This window comes from Agelaius phoeniceus, chromosome 3 (genome assembly GCF_051311805.1).
Source record: "Agelaius phoeniceus isolate bAgePho1 chromosome 3, bAgePho1.hap1, whole genome shotgun sequence".
Lineage (NCBI taxonomy): Eukaryota > Metazoa > Chordata > Aves > Passeriformes > Icteridae > Agelaius > Agelaius phoeniceus.
This window is the reverse complement of record NC_135267.1, coordinates 30759341-30781074: the sequence shown is the minus strand read 5'-3', so window position 1 is coordinate 30781074 and position 21734 is coordinate 30759341. Positions and strand designations below refer to the sequence as shown.

The 21734-nt window shown below is 38.3% G+C and overlaps 1 protein-coding gene across 27 annotated transcripts in view; it reads left to right on the top strand.

Annotated features, from left to right (window-relative positions):
• Positions 1–21734, top strand: part of DLGAP2 (DLG associated protein 2) — a 458493-nt gene that overhangs the window by 364971 nt on the left and 71788 nt on the right. For all 27 annotated transcript variants that reach the window (XM_077174995.1, XM_077174994.1, XM_077174996.1 and 24 more), the window contains one exon: positions 6663–7732. In XM_077174995.1, the coding sequence (XP_077031110.1) occupies positions 6663–7732 (1070 nt within the window). The remainder of the gene's footprint in view (positions 1–6662; positions 7733–21734) is intronic.

The following is a 21734-nucleotide window of genomic DNA, read 5'->3' as shown; positions in this document are numbered from 1 at the left end:
ACTTCCCTGTGTCACAGCACTGTTGAAAGGTGAATAAAGGCAACATACTTCAAACTTGAAAAGCACTGTGAAGGCCTGTGTGCTGCATACTCCTTGGTACCAAGATATCACACCCTTCAAACCAATGGGAATTAATTTTGCACCATCCTGAGGACTTCTTGCATTGCTCCACTCCAAATCCTGGAGAATTATAAAAATCCCATATTACCTCTCATGGATTTCTGTTCTGTCCTTTTTCATGGCATGGGCACAACACTGTGACTTTCATCCTCTCCATACAGTCCAAGGGCTGATTTTTCTACCCAGAAGATGTGAGATGTCTTCATTCCTCAGATACTGTTTCCACATTTCTTCATTTTCACATATAGCATGCCCTGTTCTCCACGCCAGGCAGTCAGTGTTGTAACCTGGCTTTAGCTTGTCCCTGGTCAGAGCTTTCCCCAGTTATCACAATTCTGTACTTTCCTTCTTCCCAGTATATTGTGCTTTGAGTCCCCCACCAGCCTGTTCACCACCTCCAAGGTTCCATTCTTGCTCATCCACTATTATTTTGCGCTCCTTTTATTATATACCCTTTTCTCTTATAATGCTTATTTATCTCAGAAATAAATGCCTTGAGATGTTGGACTGTCAGTTTACTAATCTTTATTTGAAAGATGGATTGACATGGAAAACTGTTGGGCTGAACAATAGGATTTGGTGCTATCAAATATTTGTTCCACATGCAGACACCTGTGTAACAGTGCTCAAAACTGACTAGTGAATAAATTGCAGCATTCCACATGGTCCTTACTTCCCCCTTTGGGTTTTCTGATGTTGCTCCAATTTTGTATGTTCTGGACTCCAATGCTGTCTTAAATACAACTTGAATGTCCATTTTTATCTAACATTGGAGTTATAAAAACCATCTTACCCTTGGTCATTACTTGTCACATGGTTCCACTGAACTAGCTTGGGCTGTTAAAACATTTGCCATGGTTTAGAAGTATCCATGTGCTTCAGATCACCTAAACTTATGCATTTTTGATGTAGGTTTCTGCACTGAAGCTTGTCAGCCACAGTCTTTGCCATAGTCAGCAGAGAAAAATATGTACATGAAGGGTAGTATTCATCTGTCATTTTTGGACACACAGCTCAGGCTTCAGAAGAATCATGCCAGTTTCTCACTCAAAAAATAAAACCACATCCAGACTGCGGTTTTGTAAGGATCTTTGGCTGCTGTTGTTCCTGAAATCATACCTACATATCAGTTCCTATTTCCCTAGTATGAAACTGTGATGGCAAGGGTTGAACTGTATGGGCTGGACACACCCTCCAGCTCTGTTTACACTGCTAGTGGCAGCAGCCATACATGCCTGCCACACAGTGCCCAGGATTCTGAATAGAGAAGCATTTGTTTTTCAGGTTTATGTGTCAGAACAAACCAAGCATCCACATGCAGTACATGTGCTGTTTGACAGCTTTGGGCATTTTGGTGCTCGGCTTTAGGTCCTCAGAACCACCTACTTCTTTCCTTTGGTTGTGCAGACTGGGGGCATGAAGTACCTTGTGGCAGCAGTGCTACAAGAACCAATAAACCTTATCTCTGAGGGGATGCCACTCAATGTTCAATATTTCAAGTAAGCAGTCTGAGTAGTTATGTAGGAACTCACCAAAAGGTCAACACACTATATGAAGAGCACACACATCACCAAAAATACAAATCATCTTCTAAATCTGGAAGATGGTCACTCAGTCTTTGCAATTTTATGTAAATTTTATACCAGATGTTGTGCTACATAAATAGATTGGAAATCTCATGAGAGCATAGCAGAAGCTTAAGGCATTTGCATTTCCAGGACTTCCTTGCATTTGGCCGATTAGTCACTCTTCTCCATCCCTGTAAATATTCATTTTCAAGGCTAGTATAGAACAGAGAAAAATATGGCAACAAGTTAATGAGGAAACAGTACTCATATAATACTACTTAATTCAGACCTTGGACAGACATTTTTCCAGCTAAAACATTTAATTATGCATTTTCATGTTTAATGTCTACTTAGTTAGTTAATATACCCATTTTCCCAATATTTCATTTTTTATTAGTTATAGGTTATGTTGTGAGGATATATTTTTCATAATGCATTTCAACACTGATTCAACTGTGTGAAACAGCAAGATGCAGCAATCTGTTTTTGTCTACTATCTCTTTTTGAAAGCTGGATTAGGTATCTCTTTTCAGCAGTGCATTTTCCTGGTTGCACTAAGCAGAAGAACAGTTCCTTCTCCAATGAAAACAGCACAGATGTTTCAGATGGGAAAGCAGTTTACTGCTTATACAGTTAAATCTATTAAAATTAATTTCTCAATAGAAAGATAAGTAAGAAAAAAATCAGGCATCATTTAGTAGCTCCAGAGAGTACTATCACACCCTGAAATCTTGCTTCTAATATGCAACACACAAAAAGATTTGTGGGGACAAGCACTTCTTTTGATTGTCAGAGAAGTTTCTGTGTTTTTCTATTGATGCTCTTTAGCCAAGAGCAGTGTTCCAGGAACTCTAGAAATGCACAGCTCTTATGTTTTCTACTTAGAGGGTTTTAGCCTTCTAACCTAGAATGTTAATAGCAATTCTAATTCATCATTTCAAATATTATTCTTGGTCCTTGAATCTATCTTTCTTTCCTTGATACTGACTAGTGCAAGGAAAAATCTTGGATGATCTAAAAATAGTGGCCAGATCCCAAACACAGGCAAACCAATGTCTGCTTGGAGCAAGAGAACAACTCTCAGAAAGTCCAGAACTGAAAAGAGGAGGAAAAGAAAAGCAGGATACAGCATGGCACAACAGGGAAAGGCTTGAAAGAGATAGGAAGGGATACAGAAATCCTTCCATCTGCTGAGGTTAAAGGTTGACATATCTGTACAGTAGTCTCTGAAAAAGAAGAGCTTTAAGGGATTTTCAGTGTTTTGGAATTACTGGATTCTTTAACATAGCAGCCCTTGTCTTGTTCTAGGTCCACCCCCAACCCCAGTCTTTAAATGCTATCTGACTATCCATTGAAGTTAGTTGGAAGATTCCATTTTGCTCTGATGAAATCCAAAAAAGGCCATTCCTATGGTCTCATATAATATATTTTTCTCTGCTGCTATTCCTTTATCTCTTTGTCTGCTTTGGGTTATGTTTATTTCTTCTTCTGTCTCCCTTTAGCTCTTTAGTTCTGATGGTGGCATTTTATGTTTTTAGAGTGATTGCCCAGAGTAAGCATAAGAGCTGCTGTAAAAAAAAACAAACTTCAAATTATAGACTAAAACTTCAGTCCAATTTGTCATTATCTGATCTTTCAAATATGAAACAATTTAATTATAACAAAATATTAAATTTCTTTTGAAAGGATTGAGAAAATAATTGCTGTAGCTTTATGAATTTTTATGAATCATTTGTGCTGTGGTCATTGACCATAGACATACTTTTAGCCTCTTACAAATTCTAGAAAAGCATGTTAACTTAATTGAATTTTAAGCTAGAACATTTTTCTTGGCAGGCTAAAAGTTAGCACATGGGCAATTACACTGCTCTGGTACCACACAGTAATTCATTCAGCCACAGCTCAACTGTTTTTTCAAGCACTTCAGTCTCCTGAAGAAAGTTGACTGAATAATACAAAGCACAAATTACTTGATAAATTTATATATTGTATTTCAAAATTCTGAAGAGTTTTCAAAATATTTGTATGAAAAACTAGTTGTGTCTGCATAAAGAACAAGTTTGATATCCTAGATTGACAAACCTAATTAGAGTGATAAATTTAAATGATGCACATATAAGTAATTTGGGAGTTTATCTAGTTTAGTTACTCTCTGTGACAGAGTTAAGAGGGGGCAATTACTTCTGGAAAACATCTACTTCTTAATTCATGTTTTAATCATTTTGATTACACTTAATAAATGCCTATAGCAGTTTCTAGCTACTGTGTTTCAAACAAAAATAATTCAGATGTTCCATGTAGCCCATAAAATTCTATATGAAAGCATGCTATGTGAAAGCAACATACAGAAAATGGTATTTTTCTATAGTTGCAAAATGAGCTGGAATCACAGGGAGTCATGAGGGACAGAAAAGCTGTTGTTAGATTATCCATTGCAGTGCAGTCAAATCATCACGTCTCATATTCCTAGGGATGTAACAGGACAAAAATATTTGAAGCCTTCTGGGTTATGTTTGATGTTGCATGAGGCCTAAACAAATCACCAGGGACTAGCAATTCTGTGCTCAAGAACTCCTTTAAAATTAGTTTCTTATTCTCTTTCTTTCACTCTGGGTTTCTGCTGTGCCCAATTTTTTTTTTTTTTTTTTTTTTGTCTAAATACACTGGTGAGGCATAGTACAAGTGATATTCATTCATAGATGTGCAAGATTGTGATGAAAAGGCTTGGGCTTGACTCTCATGTTGTTAGAGTGACAGAAGAGCTTCCTTCCACCTCTCTCTGGCTCACACGTCTCTGAATATTAATATGAGAAAATCCATAAGCCCTTTGGAAAATATTTCCTATATTGCAACTCCCTATTTCTGTAAAAGAAGAACAGTACCTTCCTTGGATTGGAAGGAACCTTTAAAGGTCATCTAATCCAGCCTCCCTGTAATAGGCAGGGACATCTTCGATGAGATCAACCTCTTCCAGTGTTTTACCACCTTCATGGTAAAAAAAACTTCTTCAGTCTATCAGTCTTGTGGGTTTGTAAGAACTACAGTAGTAATCTCTGTCAGGTGCTTTGGGAACCCTTTATGGAAAGTACAGACTAAATAAATTCAGCACATGGTCCATTATTATTCCCCTGATAATGTTTGGTAATATCCTGGGTAAGTACCACTAATTACAGGACTACTTTATGTGGCTGAATTCCAAAGCACTGTTATAATTTACTGCCATGTCTGTTTATAATCACAATTACGTCATTTCAGAGAAATAGTTATATTTCCTTCCTGTAACTACATTTCTGCAAGGTATTATAACCTAAATAGGACAACAGACTGGGCAATCAGCAGTAATAAGATTTTATTTTAATGTAATAATAGCCAAGAATTAAGTAAAAGAAACAGACAGGAAAACAAAATAGAAGCAGAAAAGGACACATGCACAGACCCATCAGTTTGATGCCATGATAAAGTATGGAGGTGGCATTTGTACCATTAATCCATCTTTGACTTCAGTGTGACATCGTTATGCCTAGGCTGAAGAATACTTCACTGTTTATTAGTTTAATGCTGCATTCATTTTAAAACGTTGTGTGCAACTCTGTTGAAATTAGGGTGCAATAAAATTATCAAAAACATCTCCCACAGTAGGAAATACACAGCATTTAGGTTAAGGTATCATGATATAAGACATATTCGTTGAATAAACTAGGAGAGAGATATGAGTATTGATCTGTTTCATGACCATATCCAGGCATTGAGTTCTCACCAGCTGTGGATATATGATTTAGGAGAGCTTTGTCATATGGTTAGAAACCCTTCCAAGTGCTGTAAATTACTGTTTTATCTCTACAGCCTGGTTTCAAGTGTCCAGTTAATAAATATTCTCTAGCTTCCATTCTGGTTGAGACCTGCAACTTCCTTGTATCAACCACCTGTGCAAGATTATTTAGATTCTTAGAGCAAATTTGCAGAAAGGCTGTGCTAACTGGGTTGTATAAACACTTACACATCTGTCTTATCCTCTAAAGGATTATCTTGCATCTTATCTCTTTGTCTGCTATTGAAATGTTTCTTAAATAATCTGAAATTGAAGAGGGAAAGTGAATGGGAAAGTCAAATTGAAGTATTTCTGGGGTTGTTTTTATTTTTCTGTTTGTAACATTTGACAGCTGCAAGAAATTGCATGAGAGAAAAAAATCAAAGGCTTAAGTATGAAAATCTTTGCTTACAAGCTACTCTTATTTAGCAATCATGACAACTTGGAGCACATGATTCATAGGAACAAGTAATCAAGTATATAAAACCCCATAGCTTGTACCTAGATATATTTGGGGTTTTTTTAGGAATAACTTAGAGTGATTAAGTAAATATTTTGTAGTGTGGTCATAAAAAGTTTTTATTGATAAACTGTTTAGCAATATAAAAATTTAGCTTCGTTTCAGCACATCCATATTTTTTTCTCCTTGCTGTTTATTATTTATACTTATGAAGAGTGAACTTAGGATCATGAAGCTGAGATTCATTGAAAAAAGTGAAGTTCAATTTATGGTACAAAAATGACTCCATGTAAAAAGGATACATTTAATATATCCAACTGTGAAAGCACCAAAATAGAAACTAGACCCATGTAACTTAAATGATTAGTCACAAAGCTTGACATATGAGCTATAAATATTAAACAATAAACTGAATACTTGAATGTATCCATTAAATTTGAGTACATTTACACAATTAATAGCTTCATAACATCTAGAATTGGTAGCATACGATTTTGCAAAGAGAAAGGAGGCTGTATTCTCCCCATAATTTACTCATAGTGAACAATTTTAATCAGTTTTTAAATGGTGGAATCAATTTCATGAATGGTGAGACTTTCCACCAAGGTCACAGAGAAAAAATGCTTAGTTTTTCAATATACTTGGAATTTTCAAGTTGATCTTTTAATCAGACACATAACACAGGTTTTATGTGTTCTCATGACAGACCAGCAGTACTCATGGTCGCCTTCTCAGCACTTCAATGAAGAAAGATACTCTCCTGCTCCGAGGAATATGAAAGGATTATCTGGTAGTCGCAATCAACCACAGTTATGTTCAGCTCATACTTGTGGCTTAGCATCCCCTGAAGATTGTGAACATACCCACGACCTTATCCACCATGGGCAGGAGCCAAGGCCGTCGTATCTCCTCAGCCCCACGGAGAGCTGCCCGCTGGACCACCACCGTTGCTCCCCCCGCAGCTCCATTCATTCTGAGTGCATGATGATGCCCATGGTAATGGGCGATCACATGTCCAGTAGCACTTTCCCCAGAATGCACTACAGCTCACATTACGACTCCAGAGACGACTGCGCCATGTCTCACGGTAACCCTAAGATTAACCGTATTCCTGCAAATCTTTTGGACCAGTTTGAGAAACAGCTTCCTCTTCACCGGGATGGGTTTCATACTTTACAGTACCAGAGGACCTCAACAGCTGCGGAGCAGCGCAGCGAGAGCCCGGGCAGGATTCGCCATCTCGTTCATTCCGTCCAGAAACTTTTTACTAAATCTCATTCTCTGGAAGGATCATCCAAGGGAAATGTTAATGGAACAAAGGGAGACAGTCGAGGGGATGATCATCATCATGGGCACCATTCCAAGCATAGCAAAAGGAGTAAAAGTAAGGAGCGAAAACCAGAAGGCAAGCATAAATCTGGAATGAGTAGCTGGTGGAGCTCTGATGATAATTTGGACAGCGATAGCACTTACCGAACCCCTAGTGTGGTAAATAGGCACCATGCAGATCATATATCCCATTGCTATCCTGAGGCACTCCAGGGGCATTTTGGGGATCTCTCATTGAAGACTTCCAAAAGTAACAATGATGTGAAGTGTTCGGCTTGTGAAGGGCTACCAATGACCCCTGACAGTAAATACATGAAAAGGAGTTCTTGGTCCACGCTTACAGTAAGTCAGGCTAAAGAAGCTTATCGCAAATCATCACTGAACTTAGATAAGCCTCTGGTTCATCAGGAAATCAAACCTTCTTTGAGGCCGTGCCATTACCTTCAGGTAAGAGGAAGATTTTCTTGAGATTTTAATGAAAAGAGCATCACAGTGTATGCCATAGTCATCATAAAAAATATACAAAGGTACCTCTCAAAGAATTTCTGTACGGCTCTCCTAATGCAGATATCAGATATTCCATTGAAGTGACAAATCTCTGGCTTTTGTCTTTGTTTAAGACCACAGATTAAAAACTATAAAACAGGAGTGATAGAAATTTGTTTCAGGTCAGTAGATGTGTTTTCATCTTTGGAATTCATACTGAACACCTTGATGAAATATATATATATATATCACACTAAAAAGGGAGCAGTACTCTCAGCAGTCTGGGAGCTAGAAAGAGTGTTTCAAATACATTCATGAATGGGTGATTTTAAAAACAGGCTGTGGGGAATCCAATTTTTGTGTTCTTTTATTCCTTTTCTCCATGTTTTTGTAAGTAACAGATGAATGGATTTACTGGTGTACCAAATTGCTTTGTTGTGGTGGTAATGACTCACATATTTCTTCTAATGATTGGATCACCCAGGATCATATAAAACTGAGTCTCTTTTGAAACCATACTATAACAACATCTGTGTTAAAAGATACATGGGTACCTCAGGGAGAGAGGTATTTCAGGCCTGGGCCTCAGAATGGTTTTGATGGTGTTCTGCACATGTGCTCTCTTGCAGCAACAAAGAAGCTCCCACTTTCTCCTACATTTAAATTTTAATACCTCCTGCTTGATGCCCTTTGCCACTCCAAAGTCACGCTAATGTAACTATTTACCATGCTGCAAAATGATCTGGATCATAGAGTGACATGGGTTTAAAAAATACTTTCCAAAATACTATTTTTAGACATTTGAATAATTTACCTGACCTACATCCAGCACAGTCCCATCACAAGTGACATAAGCACATCAGATTATACAGAGAACTGTAGTGAGTGCAGAGCAGAAAGGAGAGAGTACCTCAGAGGATAACTTCTTCAGATGGCTTTATCACCAGAAAAAAATGTAGTATACAAATATTCCTTTAATAATTTATACTAAGTATAACCTGCACAGCCCACATTGTTCTGAGTACGTTCTCTTCTATTTCTTCTTAAGGAACTCCTCTTTCTCCAGAACTTCACCAATTCTCATATTAACATGGGGAAATCTCTAGTCCAGATCTATGTATTATGAGATTTTCAGTTTCTCTGGGCCCTGCAGAAATGACTGTACTTCTGTGCAGAACTCTCTCCTCTTAGAGCTATAGGTATCCAATAGTGATGAGTCAAACTGGAAGAGCCAGATCTTTTCAAATGCATACGCAGACATCCAGGATCAATCCTCCCTACTGAAACAGGGAAAGTTTCTGATTGCAGAGAAAAGAAAATAAATTGCAGCCCTCAGAGCATTACCATGCAAATTGATTCCAATCTAGACTGACAGCTGTGGTATTTTATCATATCCAAGTACATTCTCATGTATGTAAAATAGACTGCACTTCCCTAGAAGTTTTTGATCTAACTCAACGAGCCAGAGCTGGAAGTGCGTCATGTGCAGAGACTTCCATTCTGTCTGTGTTCTGAAACCATGTGTACAGCTGTGACACTACAGAGAAGTTTAGATAAGATTAGATTTTTCCTTCCCATTCCATACTGCTACCCTGAAATCTCAGGTTCCTCTATTACTCTTTTGGGTATAGTGCTTTCCTTCTGAATCATGTTTCATCGTTTCTTCTTCCCCATCTCTCCACTCCTACATCTCATTTGCCTTTGCAGAAGCTATCAATTTTTAATTTTCATATGCCTTCTCCTTACTCCCAACTTTTATCAGCATCCTCAAGTGAATGTGAAAGACTGAGCTCACAAAGCAACTTGGTTATCACTAAGCTTTAGATCAAGCCCAGTGACAGGCATAGGGGTTGGAAAAGCACACTTCTTTACAGCCATTTTTTATGCTTTTTGTGAATTAGGATTACTAAAGGAAGGAATTTTCTTTCAGTAATTAGGAAGGCTTATCCAGCTTAAAATCTAGGAGATGAGATGTGAATTCAAATTTTTGCTGCACAGAGACTTTGTGATCTTTGTTTTTAAGACCCTTTAAAAATGGGACAGTATCCATTCCCTATTCACAGAGATCCTATAATGGAAATGTGTTGCAATTCAAGTGCTCAGTTACTACCACAAGGAATCTATACTTGTGTCCAAAGCACTAATACAAGGAATTCTATAACAGAAATATTCTCATTATAAAATATTAAAATAAAACATAGGTTTCATCATATCAGAATATGCCATTTGGAGCATAGCTATCCCTCAGACTGAGTGGCTGGCTTATTCACTGCCCAAGGTCAGCAAACAAATTGAGGGGATTCTATTCTGCCAATGAAATAACTAATTGCTTGGTTTTGAAACTTCTGCTTTGAGGGATGTTGGGCTGTCACAATGTAATCATTAAGATCAGAAATATGTCCCATTATTATCTCTGCCAGGAACTTTCTCTCTAACCCAGGAAATGTAATTTTTTAATCTCTGAACACTTCAATTGCTTTATCTGCAAAACTGAGGAGGGATATTTAACTTTTCTTATGGCAGTGTAAGCAACATCACTGAATAATGATTGGATAAAAATAATCAATAGGTTCAGAAACTGAGAAAAGTAGAGAAACGTGTCAGAATCCCTACCCAGGAGATTTTACTGCCTTGCTCAAAAGTAGATGGCAATGAGAATTCAAGGGATTATGAAGCTGATGTGCAGCAGCAGATTTCCCTGAGGTGCAAAAGTGAAGAGATTAGCATAAAACCCCAAGGCCTTTCACAGGGTCTCTTTTTTTAAAGTGGTATTAAATACATGTCCTGACTGATGTTAGCTATATATTTTTAACTCTTTTTAAAATAAAGCTGTGAAAACACAGTCCTTCAATGAATAAACAAATATGTAAGCATACCTCTGAATAACAAAAAGTTAATGTCTATATTTATATATTATTATCTTTTTTTAAATTTTTTTCTACTACCTTTTCTTTACTTTTGTTCTACTACCTAGTTATATGAGGTTTCTCAGTAGCCACCTCACTTTTCTATCTATTGGTTTTCTTCCTATTATTTTTCAGTATCTGCATGAAATATTTCTACTTCTGTTTTCCACTGAGACTTTTGATATGCAGAATCTCAAACTGAAAAGTCATGGCAGTCTTAGACCTGTGCTGTAGACTTTGTTTACTGTCTTATGTTTCTGAGCTTCCACTTTGTCTTCTGTCATAATTACTAAGCTTCTTTTCCTTTAAACTGAAGGAAAAGACTAAACTACTCTGAAGAGTGAGTATAGGAATTTTCTTTCTAAGAAGGAAGCCACTAGCAAATTAACAAATGCCTGGGAAAAGGAGATAAGACAAGGGATTTTGAAGTTGTCTCCTCTTTATATGCTTCAGTCATGTCCTAGAGTTGAAAGCAAGTATTTCTTTAACCTGATAAATCTCCAAGCTTAATCTCTGGCTCCTCTTTTAGGGTTTTGCATTTCCTTCTCCACAGAGAGTCCTTGCAGCTAAGGCATCTCCTTGGACTGGGAGTGTGGTGCTGTAAGTCAGAAGTGATTCAGTCAGCATGCCTTTTTCAAGCATGGGTGGTCATCTAGTCCTAAAGTGGATGGTTTGAGAGAATTAAATTATTTGAAATGAAGCTGTATAAAACAGTGATTATTTTTATCATTTAAAACCCAGATCAGATTTGCTTCACTCCTTCTACAGTGGAGGTGATGGGAACACACAGGAACAAGGGAGAGGGGAAGAATGAGAAACTCATATGGGAGGGCTGTAATGTCAATCAGTTGACCAATTATCACCTCAAGAGCAGAGGACTACCATTTGTAATTGTACACTAACAGCATTTAGCACACCATATCTTGTAAATGATTTGCTGCAGTTACTGTGTATGGGCCTTCAATTTCTATTTTGAATGCAGACAAATTGAGCATTTCAATGCATTTCTGGGCAACAAACACTTTGCAACCTCACTCAGCAGCAAAACAGCCCAAGTAAAACACACGTGCAATAATGCACACTTTTTTATAGTTTTAGCCATAGTAGCTGCTACTGTTTTCCAAGTCATTTTAATTTTAATATAAAATATGTTAAGAAGAAGATAAATGAGCTGTGAGATCTCCTCTGTCTTCATCAGCTGTTTTGGCTAATTAGGGTTCACATGTGTACAGTGGAATGACTTTGATTAATTCCACTCTGATGTGAGTACTAGCAAGGAGCAAAGATTTTTAACAGAAAAAAAAAGGATATGAACTAGATAACTGTGCTGAAAGGATGTGCACAAACGAGTCACTTACGGTTTCCAGAACTGAAATCACTTTGAATTCTAGTTAAAGAAAAATAATTCCTACTGTAGAGCCAAAAGATAGGCGAGGGCATCACACTCACCATGACTGTAGTTCTGGAGCACAGTGCAATGTGTCATTGATTAATATTCCTTCCTCATTCAACAGCCTCCAAAGCAGCAAGCAATTGGGGTAAACATACCACAAGGTACAGTGAATGAGTCAGCACTAAAAAAGGAAATAGCATCTTGTTCTAAAAATGGCTTCAACCCACTCCTGTCTTCCTAGTGCAGTTAAGAGCGAGCGTCATCGGTTACAGCAGAGGCACTGCTAAGCATGTGGATAATAATGTCAGCTGTGTACTCCACAGAATGAAAGAAAAGCACAGTTGGCCTCTTGTAAAAAGAAAAAGAAAAAAGCAGCAGTTTCAACAAGGCTCTTTGCTGGTTTAAGTTAAGGCTACATGGAGAAAACCTTTGAGGACAAGTTAATGGATAAATAGGCCTTAAGCCCTCAGTTCCATTTTCTCAGGAACTCTGCTGGTGGCGGTACAGATTCCCACAAATTAAACCACTGCCCTTGTGAGGCACACGACTGCTTTGTACTCTGCCTCTGGTTTGGAAGGAGGCATTTGAACTCAATGCACTTTTCTCAGCACTTCATCTTTGTGAAACTTGATTGTATGTTCTTGCAACAGCTTGATATAAAACCCAAGCATGAGCTACAGAAACTACATCCAATCCTCTAGCAGTGAGTGCACACTCTGGAGCTAGCCAGAGCTAGCAGAGTTTTGATACTCACATCCAAATCACCATCACCCACGCTGCCTTCACAATGATTTATGACCAGCCACTACTGAAGAATTAACTGGGTTGTTTTCACAGCAGGAAAAGCTAGTATAGACAGTAGGGTAGCAGGGCAGTCTGCATCCTAGATCAGCATGGACAAATGCTGTAACATTTGCTTTTCTACAGGCTGAGACAAGGATGTCCTCCCAGTCAGCAGTGGAGATGTGCAAGACAAACAGGTAGTGCCCAAACAATAAGGGAAATAAAGGGACAGTTTTTTGCCCTACAGTCCATTCACAGGGTTAATGTCAGCCTGCAATATCTTGTGGAGCATTAAATAAAAAGGAGTAATAAATCCTACACTTCCCTATATTTACAGAATGCTGATGGGTTTGTGTATCACAAATCCTAGAATACTTAAACACCCCTAAGGGGGAAATACATTCAATCAATGATATTGTAAAGCAAAGCTCTGACCTAACAGCTGTGTTAAATCACTGGTATCTTGAATTACTGTGTTAATCAGTGATACAGGACACTGCTTCCATGACCATGTACTAGGATCCTCCTATTGGATAAAATTAATTACTGAAACTTTTTTCTAAACAAGAGTAGAAAGATTTCAGAGTTAGTATTTTCTTAAAGCTGCCAGAACATGTCCCTATTACTGTGGAAGTGTCAAAGCTATGAGTAGAAAAGGGAGGCCGTGATCCCACTGCCCTTTAATCAGGAGGAGTTTTCCTCCTTTATGATGTTAGAAATGTGTTGCCAAATTGTTTCTCAATGTTCACTTCACTGAATCTGAAGGCTGACCTTTGCAGTTGTTACTCAAAGGTGTCACTGGCTCTGAAGAAGTTTTCATGCAGGAGTAACTCACTGTTAGCTACACTCAGGCCATCTGTCAGAGCAGACTGCACTTGGGGCTGCAGTGACTGCACCCTCTCCTAGGCCACAGGCTGGCTGCCTAGGGCAGACCCAGCTCCTCTCTAGAGCAGTCCATGCCATTCTTCCTGCAAGGACATGACTGTAAAAATGGTGAAGTATTCACAAATGTTGCTTTGGAGGTTTTTTTTTGTTTGTTTTTTTCTGAGTTTGGCCATCTTACAATGCTGTGCTTAAAGTTTCTTTTTTAAAGTAGAATTGCAAATGTGTTTAAATAGCTTATTGTCCATATGGACAAATTTCCTGGTACTTTGGTAGGGAAACACTTTTTGAAAAGTATGTAGATAGTTAAGCATTACACAGTAGATAGGCAGGAGAAAAATACTCATTTTGCTCTGGAAGCTAGATAACTGCAGTCATCTGGACTTAACCATTCAAAACATTATGTCAATTTTTAGTTAAAATCAGAAAAAAATGATGAGAGGCAAATACAGCTGTTAAATAGCCTTTAAAATATTTATGTTTTAAAGACATGCACTAGTTTTTCAGTAGTAGACCTGTAACAAACTGAAAAAAAAAGTTATAAAATTTCTTGCTTCATTAAATAAGATGTTTACCACAGGCCACTTTCTGAGTCAGCCCTGCATATGCTGCCTTTTAGGTTCATCCTTAGGTTTAGCCTTATAATAGCTCTGCAAAGAGGTGCTGTGCATTGTAAGTTTGTTGGGAGCACCTCTCCTTTTCTTATTTTTAGGGGCATTTTTTTCCTCTTATTTTATACTTCTGTAACCTTGAATACTCTGCAGCATCTTGCCCAACTCAGAAAAGCTTTTAGTCAGCTTCTGTTGCTGATGTTGTGGTTCCCTGGGCCTCATCTGGTGCCTGTCAGTCATGCAGCCCAGCTGGCAGCTGTATTCCAGGTGTATTCCTTTTCACCTGTAGTAAGAGACAGGCTGCAATTCTGTTTAGGTCTTTGGCCTTTTGATGCTTGGTTTTAGCAGAATTTGCATTTTATTCAATTTATAGAAAAAGATTTACAGGAAAATGCAACTATGAGCTGGCCCAAAAAGACAAAGACATAGGAAAACAAACTCTGGGTGCAAACTCCCTTCCTTGGCAGGAAAGCTGCTTGTGGCCCGCATGCAAAGTTCCAAGTTGTGATCTTTGATGTTTCTGTGAATTTCCCTTAGTACAATAATTGCTACCTTGTGCTACATCTATTCTATCAAATTACATGGTGTCAGGATGGTTTCCTTGGCACTGCATTCTGATCCTCAGTACTCTTACGTGGCTCAGCAGGTCTCAGGCATTTTTTTCATCCAAGCTAGCCAATTTTTTCCTAAACTCCCTCCTGAGCACTCTTGGTTCAGTACTTAGCACAGGCCAGGGTGTGTTCCTGGTAGACACACTTTTCAGAGGTGAAGATTCCTCCACAGCATGGGGGTGAAGAGCTGCAGGGCAGAGACCTCCAGGCAAGACTGTGGGTCTTTAGTGACCTGTGTTTGCCCAGCCCCAAGGCAGTCACCACACCATTTGCATCCTTCTCTCTCCCAAGTTCTTATGGCTGTGCAGCAGCACAGTGAGTTGGAGCAACTCACCAGTTCAGCTGAACACTTACCTTTACTTATCCTTATTACTGTTGTAGGGTTATTTTTCAGGGAGCACTCCAGGTCATTTGACCATTACTAGCATTGTTTAAAAACCTGAATATTGCTTAAGGAAAACCTGCCCCACTGAAGTTAATGGTAATATAATTTTAAAGTGGCTTGAGCTGCCCACAGAGCAGTGTCCTTGATCACACACCAAAGGAAATACACAGCCAATTGAAACACAGGTTTCTTGGTTGAAACTCTGCTGGTTTTTTCTCTTAGATTGAAAGACTATAAACAGGTTCTCATGTAAGTACAAGCCAAGCCCTCCCTTCAGACCAAGTTCACCTTATAATAAAGCTCTGGCACAAGATCTCAGTGAGCTTAGCAGGCTAAAATCACCCACAGTGTGGACAAGCCCATAACTGCTGTCTCACTGCACCCTGCTCCACCATGTCAAAACAGCAGAGTCCTGAGGGTCCCAAAGAGACCCAACAACACAGCAGAGGATTTCCAGGTGGCTGAACTGCAAGGATCTGTGCCATCAATATGAGCACAGATGGTAATGGGGCAGGAATTTGGCCCACTTTCATCCATGCAGTATAAACAAAGCCACAAAGTCCTCACACCAATTACAGTATTTAGCCATCCTCGAATTATAATTCACATAGTTGCTGGAGAACCAATTGGGAAACATAGTGCTGGTTCTTTTTTGTTGTTATTGCTGGTTTTGGTTTGGGGTTTTTTTTTTTTGTTATTTTTTTAATTTTGTTTTTAATCGTTTGTGAGATATGAGTTATAAAACACTATTAAACTGAAAAGAGCACAGTTCTTTAGAAAACACAAAAGCAATTTTAGTACATTGGACAGAAATCTTTCCTTCAAAGATTGCTTAGTGCAGTTTGCTTGGAACTCCCCATGAGAGAATAAAATTAGGCAATAAATAATGCTGACAATGATTTTCCTCTTTGAACATCTCCCAGCTGGAATAGTATGTTTGTGGTCTGCATCGGTGTCCAAATTATTACCAAATCCCAAATTCCTGAAGTCAAGTTGCTTTCAACCCAATGTAAAGCATGAATTGTTTGGGATCTATATTATTTCCTTCCTCTTTCTGTAACACTCTGGCTGTTGAGAGCAAAGCCTGGAGAGAATGGCTGGAAAGATTACTCTTGTTTTCTCAAATTAGCTCCTGCCTTGATGGACAGTGTCAACTCACCTTTGGGAATGCTTCAAGAGCTCTCTGTGCTTCTGAGCTGTCAAGAAGTTCAAGGAGTAGAGGGTGGCATGTGAAAATTAAAGCTAATTATGAAGAATAACATTGTTAGTGGTGAGGAGGAGTCCCTGGCTTGTTTTGTAGAGACTTTTCAATGACTTCATTGCATAATTCATGTTCCTTGCACAATGAATCAGCACATTAAAAAAAAAAAAGCCACACAGAAGAAACTCGTCAAAAATGTGCACAAGAATTGTGGTGAGTTGTAGACACAAGATTAGCTACTGAGGAAACAAACTTCTCTTTTCAGATACTGCACTCTTCCTTCCTGCAAAAATCCTGAGCAACAGGGTCTAGAGTTCACAGCCAGTAAACAGGGGAATGTCTTAGTGCCATTAACCTCAGAAAAATATTCTTGTAATTGCTTGGTGTTCCTTCTTGACTGAAATTGTTGAAAACACAGGAGGTCCAGCTCCCATCTCCCACTGTAGCATCAAGGAAATTTTCTGCTAATGCAAAAAATCATCTCTGTCTGCTCTGCAAGATTGTCATTTACTTTCATCTACTTGCAGCTGTGCACAGAGGCTGTTTTTTATGAGGCTCTTGAGGACATGATTTAGGAGAAAACCTCTTACCTGCATTTCAGATTGTGTCATCTTCTTGACCAGGCTGAGAAAGCATAAAATTACAAAAATTATTTGTCTCCAACAGAGTGTTTCATATCTTATCCTTCTTCACATCATGCATAGTGTAATTTCATGTGCAGACTTCAGCTTCTGCTTCTAGTAAAATGTGAAATTTGTATTATTAAAATAAGATTTAGGTAAAAATCAATATTTCCATTAATTTTATATCTGCATGCTAATTAAATTTCACAGAACTCCTATGAGGTAGGTAATCCTCACTTTAACCTTTGGGAATGAGAATTATGAAGAAGTGATAGTCATCTCCCTCAGCTGAAGCCCTTTATTCAGGAGAGTTTCATTTTAGATAGTAAAGTAATCAGCAGTTTTAAGCAGATCAGCAGTTTAGCTGTGGAACAACTTTAAAATTCTGGGAGCTGTGAGCAAATGCCATAGAAATGGATGGAACAATGGGAGCAGGTCTGTTTTGAAATGTCAATGGCTGTTGCCATTTTGACTGTTTTAGCTAAACCCTAAACTGAAATAAAATTTAAAAAATCAAATTAACAGTGATCAAAGTCCAGAAGAATGAACATTTCATTGTTTCTTCCAGTTTTGTCATCAGTATTTCTTAGCTACAAGATTAGATGTTCACACTCCTAGAATTAGTTTTAGGGGGCCTAGATTGCCTATTTCTCGTAAGGTATAGGGAAAAGCTTTTTCCCCCTGAGTGTAGTGAAACATTGGAACAGGTTGTCTAGAGAGGTTGTGGAGTCTTCATCTTTGGAAATATTCTAAACCCAGTTGGACACAGTCAAATCATCACTGAATATCCTGAGCTGGTAGGGACCCACAAGGATCATTGGGTCCATCTCCTGGCCCTGCACAGCACCATTCCCAAGAGTCACACCATGTGCTCAAGGGCACTGTCCAAATGCTCCTTGAGCTCTGTCAGGCTTGGTGCTGTGACCACTTCCCTGGGGAGCCTGTTCCAGTGCCCAACCACCCTCTGGGTGAAGAACCTTTCCCTGATATCCAACTTAAACCTCCCCTGACACAGCTTCAGGCCATTCCCTTGGGTCCTGTCACTGGGCACCACAGAGCAGAGATCAGAGTTTGCCCCTCCTCTTCCCCTCACAGGCAGTTCTAACTGCAGTGAGGTCTCCCCTCAGTCTCCTCCTGGCTGAGCAGACCTCAGCCTCTCCTCATACAGCTTTCCCTGAAGGTCCTTCACCATCTTTGTAGCAGTTCTGGGCAAGCTGCTGTACCTGGCCATACTTCGGGCAGAAGAGACCTCCAGAGTCCCTTCCAACCTCAGTAATACCATGATTTCTAGTTTGTTCTGTAGTTTTGTCAAATCCATCCCTGTTTTCCCTGACGACATGCTGGTTTCTTCTTCCTGAGAATCAGGGGACAGACACACAGCTGAAGTCCAGTCAAGGGTCCAAAATCCTTCTTCTGTCAAATCTGGTCTAAGCACAATCAGTACGCTCAACAGGAAGAATAGAAACATAGAATCATTTAGATTGGAAATTATCTTTAAGGCTATTGAGTCCAGCTGTTAAGTCAGCACTGCCCAGTGCACCACTAAACCATGTCCCTAAGCACCACATCTACACATCTTTAAAATACATCCAGGGATGGTGATTCAGCAGCTTACCTGGTCATCAGTCCATTTTAATCAAATTACAACACAGCATAAAGCATATAAAATAATAAAAGAGAAAAATAAGAACTCAAACAAATGTGTATTGCTTCTATAAAAGGGAGATAGAAATAAGATTTAAAATAAAATTCAGAAATCATAACTTTTGCGGCCATTAACTGGTCATGTGACAATCTAGGTATTTAGCTAAAAAATTCGTAGTAAGGGGTATTTTAAGATATGAACTTCTAACAAGGAACAAGGATAGCAACATTTTATCTAAAGCAAGGAAATTTATTTTTATATTAACAAAGTTTCTGCAATACCCACTGTGAAGATGACAGCTCGGTTTCTTCTGTAGCCTATAGAAGGTCAAACACCATCTTCTCAGTTCCATGAATTGCATTCTCAGCAGCAGGATGTACATCAGTTTGGAGCATAGGTACTTCTTGCTTTGTTAAGAGGCTGTAAAAGTTTTATCCAAACACTCTTTTACATAAAATTCACATGAGTGCTTGGCCTAGGGGCTATAAGTAAGCTCCCTGTTTTCGGGTAAATCCCTGATCACAAACCTGCATCACACCCTTCTATGTAAATGGAGTCCCTCTCTCCTAACCAGCCCTCCCCAGGCAATCTGTGAGGGCTTCATGAAAATGCTGGGAGTGACAAAAAGAGGAGGAGAGCTCTCCAAACATCATTGATTAGAAGGAGGCCAAGAAAGTCTTCCACTTCCACAGCTGTTTCATCATAGAAGGAAAACATAAGGCTACTTTGGAAAAAAAAAAAAAAAAAACCAAAAAACAACAAACAACCAAAAAAACCCCACCTTTTTTCTGCAGAAGATGATTTTAGGATCTGACAGGGAAATAAGAGAAGGCCTTTCTGCTGCCTGTAATCAGATACTGTAAGTCCAAGAAAGGAGAACTCTTTGAGGTTTTTCTTTGTGCTCTACATTCTGATTGCTAACTAGATGGACTTTCTTTATGTTACTTTGCAGGAACTAACTCTCCCAAATGCCTTTATGGGGAATTTAGGATCCTTCCTAAGGTTCTGGAATTCACTCTCAGTTCAGCTTCATAACATGTAGTAAGTGTTAGGTATCAAGTGCTTTATTAAAATCGACCCTAGGTGATTAATGTAAGATGTCAAAATGAATCAGTAGATGGACAATTGAAAGATGTCAAATTTTCTGAACCTGGTGCTCCTTACAGCAACAGTGAATGACACTTATGAAGGAGACTCATCATTCTCTGTAATAGTCATAACCATCAGCAGCCAGGCCTTGTCAGCCAGTTGTTCTTGCAAAAGGAAATTCATATGGTAATATGCAGTATAACTCCTCTGTGGATAGAAACTACATATACAAGGATTCATGTTAACATCTAGAACAGAAGGAAGGCCTTTTTAGACATTATAAATATCAGCATCATCACTGTATGTAAGAAGATAATTAGAGTAATTATTCCAAATTAGCAGCTGCAAGCCCTGCAGATGGGAATTTCAGGGGCTGGGAACTATTGTAAGGTAGAATTTCTGCAGGTTGCAAAGCCCTTTCCATATTTTGGAAGATGTATATTTAATCACCCTCGTACATGATGTTAATTGTTTTTGCTAATATCTCAAAATGAAAATCTTTCCTGCACTTACATAATGCTTTTGCTTTTCTTGAAAGCTGTGTTGGGGTTTGAGATAGCCTGGATTTTGAAAGATGTTTCCAAGTACTTAACCTATCAGTTCAAATAAATGAAGAGCTAGGCTGAACTGGGACTCAAATTCTGCTTCTATTCTCAGTCCATGAAGAAAAACAATGTCAAGTGTCCTTTCTTTTTCTTTCTTTTTTTCTTTTTTATTTTGAAGATGGCAAAAAGACTATAGCTGTTCTCCAAAGCTCTGGATGAAATCTTCTGAGGGAACACATGGTCAAACTTTCTCTCCAGGTTCCACAAGCATTTTCACTGCATTCATTGTATTGTGCTCCTTTGAATGGCTTAAGGGCAAAAAAAAACCCCACAAACCAACAAAACCCAGATATTTTAATTGTGAATAATGTTGTAACAACCATAAATGCTTCTGTGATAGCCAATGAGTTGGTCTGATTAGAAAGGGATTCTTGTTGCCCTGTGTACCATGAGCACATCACGCCACAGTGGAGCAGGACTTCTTGGGTTTTTAGCTTTGGTCTTTAGCTGGTATGTGAATTCCTATAACTTATGAATACAGACAGCAAAAGAAATGCAATCAACAGAACCAGTAATGCACATAACTGTAAGGTTTGTCCTTATCACAGTGAAGAAGTTTAATTTTTTAGATACTTTAATGTACAAAATCAGTCATTCCTATCTTTTAAAATAAGATTGCAACTTCAATCAACAAATAAGCCTGTGTTGTACTCATTTAAATCCAGCCCTTATCTAGTTATTTGAACATGGAATTTCAGACAAAATAAAGTTGAGAAAGTAATAATTTTCTGCATTTGAGTAAGTAAAAGGTTATTGATCAATGTCTTTTTAAACTTTCCATTTAATTATCTTTGAAGTGAAAAGAAGGAAAGAAGTTTGAAGCCTAAATCATTCTGAAGCCTAATCATTCTGTGAAAAAGTTATGACGGGATTTTTTTGAAAATAATATTAAGACATGATAATTCAGCTTTAGTAGTGAAAATTTAACAGTACACCTTGTAGTGGGCCTATGTAGATGCCAGTAACTGCTTTTTTGGCATTTGGATTTTGGCTTTAGCTATGCTGACATACATTTAATAAAGACTATTTAAAATAAGAGCATGTTTGTATGATATCAAGTAATAAAATAGCTCTCTAATTCAGATTTTTACAGCTGTTAGAGTTGTCAGCTGTATATTAAAAAAATTAAATGCTGAATTTAATGTATATATATTTAGTATTTTAAGCGACTGGCTATGACTACTATGACTACATGTAAATTATCTTTTAGGTCTCATAGAATCATAAAA